Genomic DNA, 14,823 nt, shown 5'->3' on the forward strand with positions numbered 1-14,823 from the left:
TCACTATAACTAAATTGATCAATACAACTAGACACGTCAATTGGGTTGGGCTAAATGGAGGCCCGGCCCGAAGCACGAAAAAAGGCCCGGGCACGATAAAGCCCAGTGCCGGGCCCATGGGCCTACCGGGCCGGGCATAGAGCTTTAATATTAGGCTCATGGGCTGGCCCGGCCCGACCCGATACTGTTTATATGTATATGTATATATATATATATATATATATATATATATATATATATATTTTTTTTTTTTTCCTGGAGGCTGGGCATCAGAAGCTGCCTTGTGGCAGAAGCCTCTGCATAATTTAAAAAAAAATTTTTTTAAATAAATCTATTTTATTCATTTTTATTTTCACTTTTATTTATAAATCTTTTAATTACTCAATTTCAATTATTTCATTGTATTTTCAATTTCATTAACTCTCTTTCAAAAAATATCTAAATTCGTAAATAATAATTATTTATTTTTGAAGAATTCAGAGATTTAAATATAAAAGATGAGTAAATAAATATTATATAGTAGATATATTTTATTTATATTTTGTAATTTATACCGTATGTAAATTAATTTATTTGTACTATGTTATTAATTTATAATATTTTTCATCATATAACTACGATATTCTTCCGTCACAAGTGAGGGGTTATAAATAAAATATTCGAGATACTGTTATCAGTTTTAATAATTGAAAAAAATTTATATTAAAAAATGTTAATTAAAATTTAAAAAAAAAATTGATTAAATGGGTCGGGCCGACCCGATTAAAGCCTAACCCGGCCCGATTAAGACTCGTTATTATATGGGCCGGGCCTTGGGCTTTTATATTTTAATGGGCTGGCCCGGCCCGAAGGCCCGTTACTATTTAGGCCTGGCTCGGCCTATTAGCTCGATGGGCCGAGCCGGAGCCAGCCCGGCCCGGCCCATTGACATCTCTAAATACAACCAAAATTCTCAACAAAAAATTAAACGTCAATTAACAAAAAATTACATAGATTTGTAGAAGAACATGAACATCCCACTTGTTTATCACATAGACATCCAATTTAAGTGAAAATAGTCAAACTCCCCCTGTATATTCAACCAAACTCCCTTTCATTTGAAAAAGATTAAAATCCCTTTAATCTTTGATTATAATCTAACTTATAAATATGTGATATGTTAAAAGATATTGAAACAAAATTAGTGAAAATCGTTGTATAGAAGGAGTTTGAAGAACATTATAAGATTTAGGTGGTTTATTTATAGTAACTTCATGTCATAAATTGGTGCCACTTGTCTAAATAGATTATAATATACCTGTTTACTTGTGCCAGAAAAATAGGAAGTATAGTGTATTTCAAGTGTAGTAAAAAAAACTAACTTTTTCAAGTGATGGATATTTGTTTAAGAGTTATGATTACAAAGTGCATGCAATGCACACAAAATAACCTGTATACTATAAACATTCATGGACTCCAATATGAGAATACGCAGAAACACTTCCAACTCAAATATATACATATTTTTTGATAAGTAAATATATACATTAAAAACCCGAAAGGGGGCACAAAGACATCTAAGCTCATCCCACAAGATTGCCAAAAAACACTCCAAGTACAAGACATCACGAGCCCAATGGCTAAAACTCTCACTAAATTGCAAACCAACAACAAACTACTTAAGAACAGAGAGCGTACTTGAGACGACCAACTGAAATTAAAATAACCATGAACCCAGCACATCCAGCCGTGGCAGGACGCCAAAGACAGCAAGAAGAACCCAGCCAATGGTATGAAGCGTCAACCGGCACACACCTGATACAGCATGCAGCATCCCAGGAACCAGGAGCAAACACAGAAATGGACCAATGTGCAACCATTTCACTAAGAAGCAACTTACCGGAACCACAGCCAAGAGCCACCCGCGCAAAAACACCGTTGGAAGGCTCCAGGAGAGACAAGTAAAGATGCTGGGAGAGAAAGGATTAAGAAAGCAGCAACCATCAAACGTAGGAAGATGCCAGCAGAACCTGCAGCCAAGAACTCAAATTCGGCAGCAGTAAGGCAGCAAAAGCCCAACAAACCCAATGAACCCCAATGCAGGGGAGAACCAACAGGGGAGAGGGATGCAGGAATCAGCAACTCCACAGAAGGAGAAAGGAAAGAGAACAGGAGAGGATTTCTGCACCAAAGCAGCTGCAGAGAGCCAACCCAAGCCAAAATAGACTAGCAGCGGAACGGCGCCTCCACAGAACCCAAGAACTCACGGGAAGAAGCTAGACCGATGCAGAGGAGAACCACAGAGAGCCAGAGACCTCCAGGGAATTATAGAGGAAAAGGCTGAAAACACACCAGAAGATGGAAACAGGCAGGAAACATGGATTTGAGGCTAGAAACTTCAGAATCAAATATGGAAGTGAATATACTTGAGAATTAGCAAGACAATTTACACGATAAAAATGGCTCCATAGTTGTGACTGAGTCCAGCTCGTTCACAAAGTTAAATTAACAATGTAATCTGCAATACATTTCGGTGTTTGCTTCTTGACAGCAACCTGTGGAAAGATATATCAAGTCAAAGAAAAGATTACTACAAAAAGCGTATTTCTTACATCAGTGAAGAAGGTGCGGAGATAATGAATAGATATAATAGTAGGAACAGAGAAATTATCAAAATCAATGTCTTCGAATATCCACATAAAGTGATACCACGTCACACGAGAGATGTTGCGTATATACGAACATCCCACATCACAAGAATCCTTTTGGGTTGCAAAAACTCTGCTTTGCCAATTCATACAGTAGTCAATTACAATTGTTAATGAAAATCTTTAAAATTTAATGATATATAAAGGGTTATAGGATTTAACAACCACTACAACTGAAAGCACCAAAAAAGGCTAAACCCAGACCCACGAAAAAAAATTTGAACACGTGTACATTGTAATTGAATGTATAAGATCACTGCCTAGAATGCATTACCATTATGAAGAACCAGATGAGAAAAAGGCTTTAAAAAGGAAAAAAGGCTTTAACTCAGACAAATTCTTAACACTATGGCTCAAGCCATGACTGCTCATTTTGGGCTCGATTGAGCTGAGTTGACATTCGAGCTTAAGTCAGTTTAACTCAAATTAAACTCTTATCTTGTAGTTGTTATGATGGTTTGAAATTGATGGTAAAATGAAGCTATTAAGCCAGATATGAGAGCAAATTTGACATGAGTCATTGCCATTAGATAAGGGTGTTCAAAACTGGTTAACCAAACTAGCTTGACAATTTTTTGAATCGAATCGAATTGTTGGTTTGGAGAAAATCATAGACTAAAATCGAATTGAAAATATCAATTAACCAAACTGAATTTTCAATTAATCAGTTTTGAATCTTATTTTTATTATTTTTTCCAAGTTTTTTTTAAATAGGTTCAATATTTTATTAATTTTTAATTCAATTTTTTTTAAAACTGGTTTCATTCAGGTAACCTTTTATAAAAAATTGATAAACTAGATTTTAAAAATTTTTTAATTGGCATCTAAACTAATTTTTCAAATAACCTATTTTTCGGATCTATTTTTTATTCAAAATTTAGTTCGATCTAGTTATCGGATATTTTTAAACACTCTTACCATTAGACACCTCACTTTACCAAAATTTATATAATTGGCTAATGTCACTATAGTCCATTGAATTATTAATCAATATTATATTTAACCTTCCAATATCTTAAAATATAATACCCAAAATCTATTTAATCAATTGACTTCTTATGAATTATGTTTAAAAAGACAATGTAAACTCATCTAATACTAGACACTTACCATGTGACTTTGCAGTTTGCTACCATGGGACTCTTTCCCATAACCTTGCACAATCTGTAAACATAAAGAACAATGCATTATGGTTAAAACAAAAATTGTGGAAAATTATATTAGAAGATGCAGAATTTCGTCAATAAACACCTCACTACTACTTGAAATCATTTGATTACTGTAGCTTCTCACTTAGGATTTTAATTCAATACTAAAGACCATACATGATTGATTAGTGTTAATTCAATTAAGGAGAATGGAGAACTCTAATAAAAAATATATTGTTAAATAAATGAATACGTACCATTTTGTAATTGTTGTGTAACTGAATTTGGGTCACTTGAACAGTCATCATAGTTCACGCTTAGTAACCTTGGCATGCTTAAGCCTTCTCTAGAGAAAGTTTTCATCTTGGAGCATCTATCCACAAATAATGTTTCCAAGAATGGGAATTTTAAGGTGTAATTCCCATAGTAGAAGTGTGTGAGACTTTCCATACCATCCAAGGACAAGTCCTCCAATTTCTTAAAAACAATTTCACCATTCTCTATATCTCCCTCATTTGCTACTACTTCTACCATCATTTTACATTCGTGTATTGACAAACTTTCAAGACACACTAGACTTTTGGCTGTTGAGGATGTCATTAAGTTTTGCATTTTATTACAATGATATACTGTCAAAGTCCTTAGATTTTCAAAAGATTGTGAAGGCAACAACAAAGTAGTCAAATTGTGACAATAGTTGACATCCAAAGAATGAAGATTTTGAAGAACTGAATTTAGTTGGGAGTCTTGCTTTGAAATGTACTTTAAATTAAAAAGCCCCCACAATTCTAATTGTTTTAAGTTTGTGATTACTCCAATGTCCTCTTCACCTTCTCCAAACGAGAATAGTTCTTCGTATGAACTCACTTTCAATATAAGGTTTTCAAGACTGACAAATTTCTGAAGGATTTGAATCGGAATATATGTATATTCATCCATAATCAATTCAAGAGTTTCTATTTCGCAAAAGTGCTTTTGAAACTCTCCTTGCCAAATCGCCATTATATCCCTTCCATTTAATTCCAATGTCTTTATATTGGAGTCAACCTAAAGAAAAATCATGTGTCAATCAATTTTAAATTAATTTTATCTTAAAAACATACCAAAAAAAAAATAAATAAAGGAACCATGGAGAAAAAATATATATAATGAATTGATAGCCAGTGTATCCTAGTAAAGGGGCATGAAAATGTATGGTGACCACTAGTTAAATAATAATGCTCAATATTTGCACAAACTAATAGTTTTTATTATGTGGAATCAAGGTCAACATTTTAAAAACAAATTTATTATAATTAACACCCAAAATATATTATTATTAAAAAATTACAGAAATCTATTTAAGCTAATTAATTGAATGCATACCTGTTCTTTGTGTGCTTGTTGTATAGTTGAATTCAAGCCATTCCCTCCATTTTCTACCTCCTTTCCCTCATAATTGACTTTGTGTAACTTTGGTGTGCTTAACATTCCTTGAGAAAAAGACTTCATATTGGAGCATCCTTTTATAATTAACTCTTCCAAAGATGGGAAATTGAAAGAGTAATTCCCAGAGCAAAAGAATGAGAGAAAATGTAAATTTTCAAGTGACAATTTGTTCAAATTGTTAAAAACAACTTGTTCACTACTTGATGTTGCATCTCTCTCATTTTCTACAATTTCAAATAGCCTGTCACACCATGATATGCTCAATTCTCTCAATTGTACCAAGTTTCTAGCCATTGAAGGTGTCATTAAGTTAAAGAGCCAATCGCACCATTCTACCTGAAGAACTTTAAGATTCTGGGAAGAAGGTGTAGATAGCAGTGGACTCAAAGACATTTCACAACTCCAAACATCATTTAAATTACACTGATTTAGTCGAAGCTCTTTCACATTGTGAAATCTTTGAAAGAGTCCAAGTGGAATATAGGTTGGCTCATCGGCAGAGATTCTAAGAGTTTTAGATTGATTTTGCCAAGTAATTTCTACTAAATCATTCCGTAATTCAAATACCTCCAAATGAGAGTTGATCTACAAATTCATCAAAACAAAATTCAGTTAGTATTTGATATTCTTAAAACAAAACTTTAATCTAGTTACACTAATTTTGAATTTATCATCCTTTTTAATATGCATGCAAGTTGCACATTTTTCTCAAAGTAAAAATAAAAATTTATTGTTGATTTCTATAACCTGTTTAGTATGCATTCAAGTTGCAAATTTTTTTTGAGTAAAAACAAAATTTTATTGTTGATTTCTAAAATTATAATGGATAATATATTTTAAAAAATAGGACTTAAATGACTCTAATTGATATAATCCTAAAGAGAAAATTTTCAAATCAAATAACCACAAATTTTTCTAAACTTCAGTTCCAAAGGAAAGTCAAAGAAGATAAGAATTCCACAATTAAAGTTTTGAATAAAGTATTAAAACATATAGAGAGAAAATATTAATTCTTTTGCAAGAAGATATTCATACCTTATCGTCCAAGGAGATAGCTTTTAGATCTAAACTATCAGTTTCACTCTCCTCAATGCTGCTTTTGAAGCTCAGACATTTATCAGAATCTGTCACCACCAACTCCTTCAACTTTGGCAATTCTAAAGTATGCATTCCAGGATAGAAAGTTGTAAGATTTGGTAGATTCTCAAGCTTCAATATGGTTACATTTGGAAAGACAAAATTGACCACAGCATTTGCTCCTTCTTCTTTTGCAACAATCTCTTCTAAAGCCATACAATCCCTTATCTTTAGTTGTTGGAGTTGGTGGAGAGTTCTGGCAATGGTAGGTGGAAATGCGTATTTTATATTTCCACAATTCTGAAGGATCAAGTGTGTCAAATTTTGATAGAAGGAAGTTGGATGTTGGTCGTAGCAAATTTCTATAGAATTATCATTGTTGCAAATTTTGATGGAAGGATCAACTGAGATTTCCTGCATTAATTGTTTCAATTAGAAGCAGATGATTGTTTCAATATAAAGTTATTAAAAATTGCATAAATTCTTTGTCACTTCTTCTAAACTAACTAAATTTGCATAAATAAGTAATTATAGAAAACAAATTAATTGATTGCATATATACCTCGTCTTTATTTTTGCACAATCCACGTACGATTTTATTAAGATCATTCCCCTCATTCCCTATTTTCTCGTAATTGATACTGTGCAACTTTGGAGTGTTTAACATTGCTCGAGAAAAAGTCTTCAAATGAGGACATTCTTCTATAATTAATTCTTCTAGTGATGAAAAATTAAAAGAGTAATTTCCAAAGCAAAAACATTCGAGACTTTCTAACTCTGTAAGTGACAACAACTTCAAATTGTCAAAAACAATCTCACTACTTGTTGTTGTATCTCCCTCATTCCCTATTATTTCAAGCAGCATTTCACACCTAGATATTCTCAATTCTCTTAACTGCATCAAACTTCTAGCTGTTGAAGGCGTTATTAAGGTAAGTAATGCATTTGCACCGGTGACTTCGAGAACTTTAAGATTCTGTAAGGAAGCTGAAGATGGCACTAGACTCATCAATTTCTCACAATCCCATACACGTAGATCTTCAAGATTTGGAAGATTATATACACTCTTAATTTCTTTGTATTCATACGCAGATAGTTCAAGCTTTTTCACACTTTGAAATATTTGGAGGAGTCCAAGTGGAATATAAGCTGAGTCATCCTGCCCGATCCTAAGATATTTATCTTCACTCTCCCAAGTAATGCTTATCTCACCATTTGTCAATTCAAAATCCTCCAAATTGTGGTTGATCTACATATTCATAAAAAAAAAAAGTTTAATTGAAGACTTATTCGTTATTACATACTTTTTATTTTTTTGGAAAATCTTAATTTTTTCCTGTTTCCTCTTACTTCAGTCGTATATAAGATCAATAATAATGAAAAATCAGTCAACTCATTAAGCTGTCCAATAATAAGACAGACCATGCACCTATTAAATAATAAATATATTTCTAATAAAAAATAAAATTATTTTTTTGGCTTTTACAACTTAGCATTACGTCAACAATAAAATAAAATAAAAAAATAAAAGAGATGCTATAAATCACATAATGCAATTAAAATGTGTGACTCATATTAGATAGTGTCTATAGACAATTTTTTTCAAAATTGCAATAATATTTTGCTCCTGTCTATTCCCGTAACGGAATTGTCCAAATTCAATTGATCATTCAATTTTTTTTTTTAACAGATTTCGGTTCAAGCAAAAATAGACATTAAGAATCACATATTTAAAACAAGAGATTCGTACCTTATTCTCTGATATTGGAAGTGCACCCTTGTTGTTATCATCTGGCAAGCCCAAATATCTTAAAGTCAAATTTTCACACAAATCTATCTCCAACCTTTTGAACATCGAGAATTCTGAAGCATGTAATCCTGGATATAAAATTGTAAGTTTTGGTAGATATCTGAGCACCAATTCGGTTACCTTTGGAAAGATAGAATTAACAACAACTTCTGCTCCTTCTTCTTCTTCAACAATCTTCTCTAAAACCTCACAATTTATTATCTCTAGGCTTTGAAGTTGTCTGAGGCTTTTGGCTATAGAAAATGGAAACACATATGTCATCTTTTCACATCTTTTCAACTTCAATTGTTTCAAATTTTGAGAGAAAGTTGAAATTTGGCTGTCCCAAATCCTGCCCAAACTAATATCGTACAATACCAACGTTCTAAATTTGGTAAAATTAACCTGCAACCAAAATTAATTGTGGTTTTAATATACATGAACTTATATGAGAAGAAATTTAAAAAGAAATAATTTAATAAAATCAATTTGACAAAAATTGCATTGTATGGAGATTCAAGTGGACTTGGTAGTGAAATTGAATTGAAAATTTAAATCACTAGAAAAAAAAGAAGAAGAAAATGATAATACAATATCACAACTATATGTGAATAAATGTAAATAAGTATAAAAGAAAACAAGAATATATAATAGAGAAATACAAGAAATCAAACCTTTTCATTAAATAAAGGCGTGATTTCACTGGACTGCAAATCAAAATTTGAATCCTCAACATAGTTCTCATCTTCTGAAACTTCAGCCAACTCTAAGACTTCAACATTCTTGAATGCATTAAATTCTTCTAGTAACTTGATAGAATTAACTGCCAACGTCCTCTCATGTTCGCCATATTCTGGAAATAAGCTCCTTCTACGCTCCCAATAATTTCCTATTGATATTTTGTACCTTCTAGGCTCTTTGGCAAATAAGTTTTGAGGTAGCACCTTGCAATCTTTGACATTCAATTCTACACTTGTGAGATTTTTCAAGCTCTTTAATTCCATGAGTACTTCAACCTTCCATTGAATAGGGCATCCCTTTATGTGAAATTCTTCCAATTGCAATAATTTTGATATCACATTTGGCACAATAACATGCAACTGTCTACAATAGCTTAAATCTAATAATCTCAATTCAGTCAACTGACCTATTTCTATAGGCAACTCCTCAATAAATGATTGTCGCATGCTAAGGACTTTCAGTTTCTTTAACTCCCAGATAATAGCAACATCTTTAATTGTGCTATCATTTAAACATAGTGTTTGAAGGTTTTTCAAAAGATGAAGGGATGATGGCAATGACAATTGTTGCAATCCAGCTAAATTTAAAACTTTGAGCATCGGCATCACCTTGAAGAAGTCCTCTGGGATATTGAAATGAGAGTTTGGCATATAGAAATATTCAAGAGTTGGACAATCCAAATCATTGGGCCAAAGTTGACTAATAATAGTACTATTACCAGGGAGGGAGATTCTTGTGGATTTCTTGAGTTTATCTCTATTCTTCCAATCTCGTTCAATGTCATTTTTTGTTGTAAATACATGATGATCAACATATGCTATTATGATAGCAACATCACGGATAACATCATGCATAGCAAAATATTCGCTTGTAACCTCGCCAAGTAACAAACTAGCATCTTTGAGCTCATGAACCAAATTATCTAGTCGATCACGTGCATCTTCCATTGTCAAGTTAGCTCCTTCAAGTATATCAAGACACACAACATGTATGAACAGGTCTGAAATGGAAGCATAATTTTCCATTAGACTACAAATTAAAAATGTTTTCTTAAGTTCATTATTTCTTAAATACTTGTAACTTAAGGCTATTTTCATGTATTCCTCTTCTAGGAATCCTTCAAACTTGGATGGTGAAGGAGCTCTCAATTCTCTTAAGGCTGCTTTCCACTTGGATGGACGAGTCTTGGTTTTTAAAGCTTTAGCTATAGCACAAATAACGACAGGCAATCCTTTGCATTGCTTGCATACATCATTCGCTAGAGAATTCAGTTCACTTGTTTGAACAACATCACCTGTAATGAGAGTTAGGATTATACTAATTGCATTTTGTATTTACATGCATTCTGGGGATTTAAGAAAACTCAGAAAACATACAAATGAAAATTCTATAAGACAAGTTACCTGCCATATTGGCAAATAGGTCCCAAGCTTCTTTTTCTGCTAAAATGCCCATCTTGAAATTATTTATAGAACCCATCTTCTCCAATACATCTAAGTCTCTTGCTGTGAACATTAGTTTACATCCTCCATGATCCGCTTTAGAAGGAATACCGATAGTCTTGAGATCAAAATCTTTCCAAATATTGTCTAAAATTAAAAGGATCTTCTTGCCGTTCCCCAATCTCTCATATAACTTATCTGCTCTTTCAGTCTCGTTACTGAATTTTACGCCTAACTTGTCTGCAATTTCTGTTTGAACTTTTTTTATATCCAAATTTTGTGTTACCTATAAGACAAGAATAAGATGGCCAGTTTAAGAATAACAAAGAGAGAAAAATAATTCTGTTTTATAGCTATTTTATTTTCTTTCATTTGTCTATTAGTAATTTTACACAAATAATAGCAATCATATAAATAATTATCACTCGGTATAATCATAAGAAAGTTCAAACATACCTCAACAAAAACAATGTCCTCAAATAATTTCTTCGCTTCCCCACCAACTTTCTGCACAAGAGTGGTCTTCCCAATACCGCCCATCCCATAAACACCAATCATGTACACATTCTCATCATTTAATGCATCCCATACATTCTTCGTAATCGAGGTTCTTGATTCGAGTACCAAATAATCTTCACTAGTTACAAGCCGGATATCTTGTGGAATAGTAGCAAAGGAAATTTCACCGAATTCCTTTTCTTGCTGGAGGAGTAGATCAATATCATCGCGGATTAATTTGAAAGCTTTCTTGCTTTGTTTGTAGTTGGACCACAATCCCTTAAAACATCGAGGGTTGTTTGCTCTCTCTTGAATCAACTGCTCTGCTTCTGTAATTGTCTTCTCCAAATCCTTCAGCCAATCCTTAACTTTCGGTGTGATCTCTTCCACATTTCTTTCAGCAACAGTAACCTTACGCTGAACTTCGTCTCTTGTATTCGTCATCTCCTTAACTTTGTTTTCCAGCTTTTTGAAATTGGTACTGTGGTTGTACAAGTACTTGAATTGACGCCAAATTGGAACAGCCAACCACTTGCCAACTTCAAGGACAGGACTCAACACACCCCCAATACTTCCGGCAACATCAACCATTTTTAAAAAGTTTTTTTTTTTTCAAGTTTGAAAAACAGATGAGAAGTACAGCAAATGAAAAAAAATCACAGAACAAGAGTAAACACAATTGTCGAAATTAATAATAAATAAGAGAAACGTGAAAAAAATTCTAGTAAACGAGAAAAAACTGAATGCAAGATTTTTTTTTTCTTATGAAATGAGAAATATTGAAACAGAATTTTTTTTCAAAAATAAAGAGAATCGGAAATTGGCAAAAATAAAATTTGAAATAAAGAAAGCAAAAGAGCGAAAGTAGCAGGGCAAGTAAGGTACAACTGAAGAAATCGAAGGATATGGGTTCAGAGAGGTTTGTGAGAGAAGGAATTTTTGAGTGGTTTCTGAATGATTGAGAGAAGAGAACTGAAGATGGAAAGAGATTTCAGTGAAGGAGAATCAATTGGTCATGATTCATTATCAACTCAAAGTTCCACAAAATTCAAATGATTTGACAACGGAAACTTACACCGTGTGAACACAATATTTGTTAAAGAACAAGACCACACTATTTGATAAATTAACCCCATAAAAGCAAACGCATCTTCCAAGGCAACACCCACATGATAATGATTGTAGTCTTAAAATTAATAGCAGGTTTGGCCAGCTTGCATTTACATTTCAACAATCGTATTTCAATATACAGACCTTCACGACAATTATTATTTTGGGTAAGCACGAAGCATCGTTGTCCTGACCAAAAGTGAAAGGTGGTACAGAGTTGTGGTCCTGGGTCACCAGTTGTCATTAAAGTGAATGGGTGATGATGAAGCATTAGATGCTCCATCATGTGAACCATGTGTTTCGTAATGGTGATCTAGTCAAGTCTAATAATTGGTTTTATAAATATTTAATCAGATTAATTAAAATTTTAATTTCCCTATACTGCTTCTAATTAAACTGGACAAAAATGGATATTATAGGCCAAAAAGTCCTACTTCAAATTTCAAGCTCAAGGCCTTGTATTATTTTTGCCGTTTGTGAGTACTTCTCTCTCTGGTAGTGTAATAGCAATTATTTTTTCAAGTTACTTGAGTCTGAATATGGTGCATGTGCTTTCTGCTTCGGCATTTGTGCAATAAGAAGTCTATTTTAGGCCGAAGGACTTATTCCCACCCAAAGTTTTTTGTTTTTTTCTTAAAGTAAATTCCCACCCAAAGTTCATTTCCACACGCTATTTGATTAAGTGTTAAAAGTGGGTAGACAATTAATCGGACAAAAGCAAGCGCATCTTCTAGGCAACAGCCATTTGACAGTGGTTGTACTCTTAAAATAATAGCAAGCCAGGCCAGCTTGCATTTACATTTCAACCATTTATTTCAATGTTTTTAGTGGGGCTCATAACTTTAAAAAAAAAAACTTTTATATTGAGTTAGATTATATTTTAGGACAGATCTTATTACAATTGCTAATAATTTTGATGTGAATCATCCTAAAATGTTCATCTCTAATGAAAACAATGGTCTTCGACTAGAGACGTGCCCAAAAAGGGGGAGGAGAGAGTGAAACTGGTCAATAAAATTGATGTGGAAACAGTTGCAGCCAAGGAATGATATTAAAAATAAGTTAACAACCAACAGTGAACTCCATCAATTAGGCATACCAAGTCCAATGAAAGAGTTATCTCATATCTTACTCTAGTGGTTGTTGAATCCCATGCCATGAGGAGCATCGATTTAACTTCTGAAACATCTCCATTTAGTGGATCATCATCCTAAATAAAAATGAGAATAATAATATAGGTACACAAAAGTATGAAATAATAGTTATCCTTTTTCCGAATGCTTTTCAAGGATACAGTGATTTTGTGCTATAAATATTGGTAACAACCCTTGGTATATAACCCGAGGATTATATGGTCTGTTCTTTCTAACTACTTTCTTGTTAAGAGAAATTTATTGGTTTTATTCTATCTCTGATAAATTTAGTTTTTAGGTCGTATATCATACAATTTGGAGTGTCTTAATACTATCAGTTTTAATAATCTTGATTCTATAATTGATTCAATTAGAGGTTTTCTTAGTATTTCATATGGGGTTTTAATTTGAGACTTGAATTAAGTAGATATCTTGTCATACTTTATTTCTTGTTGTTATGCTTTATTATCTATAATCTTGCATATTTCTTGTTATTAATATTCGATTAATTGATCCTTAAACAAGATAAACACCCGGCAACATCAATCATTTTTCTTTTAATTTATTTTTCAAGTCTGAAAAAAGAGAAATTAATAAATAAGATAAATGAACCTTAATTCTAGTAAACCAGATAAGATATAACCAAAAGTATATGCCTTTTTCTTCTTTCTTGAAGATACCAGAAATATTTAAAAGGATTTTGTTTTTACAAAGAAAAGAAGAACCGGAAATAGAGAATCAATAAATAAAATAAAGGTAACAAGGCAACTAAGGCAACTAATCCTACAAAAACAAACACATCTTCCAAGGCAGCATCCACATGACTGTAACTGTACTCTTAAAATTTAATAAATAGCAGGCCAGGCCAGCTTGCATTTACATTGCAACAATCGTATTTCAATGTACAAACATTCAGAACGATTATTATAGACATAGAGGACAATAAGACCCCATGAACACATGGCTTGCACAAGATATTTCACAAAAGTAAAGTTAAGCACATAGCATCGTTGTCTGACCAAAAGTAAAAGGTAGTCACCACTTGTCATTAAAGTAAAGTAAAATGTGTTTTTAAATGGTTTTACATAGTATTATTAGAACCGGATAAAATTAGTTGGTTCGATTGGTTCATCTATAAATTTGCTCTTAGTTTGATTCGATTCATCTAAAAATATATATATATATGAAAATGGTAATAGATACTATTAAAAGATTATGATTGATTATTTTATTAAAAGTTAAAAAATTATCATAAAAAATAAACAAATATTAATTAAAAAGAGAAGACTTACTAAAAATAAATAAACATTAATTAGAGAGAAGAGTTGAATTAAATTGATTTTGGTATGTTGAAATAAGTCAATTATTTATATAAGTATTTTTAATAAGAGAAAGTTAGATGAGTGATATTAGATCATTACATTTAAATACATATTATTTATATTTAAAAAATATAATAATATTTAAAAAACAAATTATAATTTAAAAGCTGATTGAATCATTCAATTAAACTAATTGAATTATAAATTAATAAACTAATTAATTTAATTATCGATTCAATTCTAAAAACACTAATATTACAAACATCTAAACAAAATTAATTAAATTTTAATGTTAAAATCTCATAAAAAATATGTGATTCCCTTCTTATTTGTAATTTCCTCGATTTCCCCTTTAAACAAACAATTGCTCGTAACTTTAATGCAATCATTCATCATCTTTTCAAAGTTCCACGCAATTCACTTTATTTGACAATGGAAACTCACCAGA

At 32.1% G+C, this 14,823-nt stretch overlaps 1 protein-coding gene across 1 annotated transcript; it reads right to left on the reverse strand.

The window, feature by feature from the left end:
• Positions 1-1,461: 1,461 nt before the first annotated feature.
• On the reverse strand, positions 1,462-12,026 carry LOC123208898. The gene is made up of 10 exons (XM_044626530.1): positions 10,769-12,026; positions 10,274-10,598; positions 8,804-10,164; positions 8,091-8,534; positions 6,903-7,589; positions 6,299-6,754; positions 5,201-5,848; positions 4,093-4,882; positions 3,798-3,851; positions 1,462-2,534 (listed from the first exon to the last, which is right to left on the reverse strand). Exons 1-9 carry the CDS (start codon positions 11,399-11,401, stop codon positions 3,817-3,819), a joined length of 5,379 nt encoding a protein of 1,792 aa, XP_044482465.1. The 5' UTR covers positions 11,402-12,026; the 3' UTR covers positions 1,462-2,534; positions 3,798-3,816.
• Positions 12,027-14,823: the final 2,797 nt, after the last annotated feature.

The sequence above is a fragment of the Mangifera indica genome, chromosome 2 (genome assembly GCF_011075055.1).
Source record: "Mangifera indica cultivar Alphonso chromosome 2, CATAS_Mindica_2.1, whole genome shotgun sequence".
NCBI classification, from domain to species: Eukaryota; Viridiplantae; Streptophyta; class Magnoliopsida; order Sapindales; family Anacardiaceae; genus Mangifera; species Mangifera indica.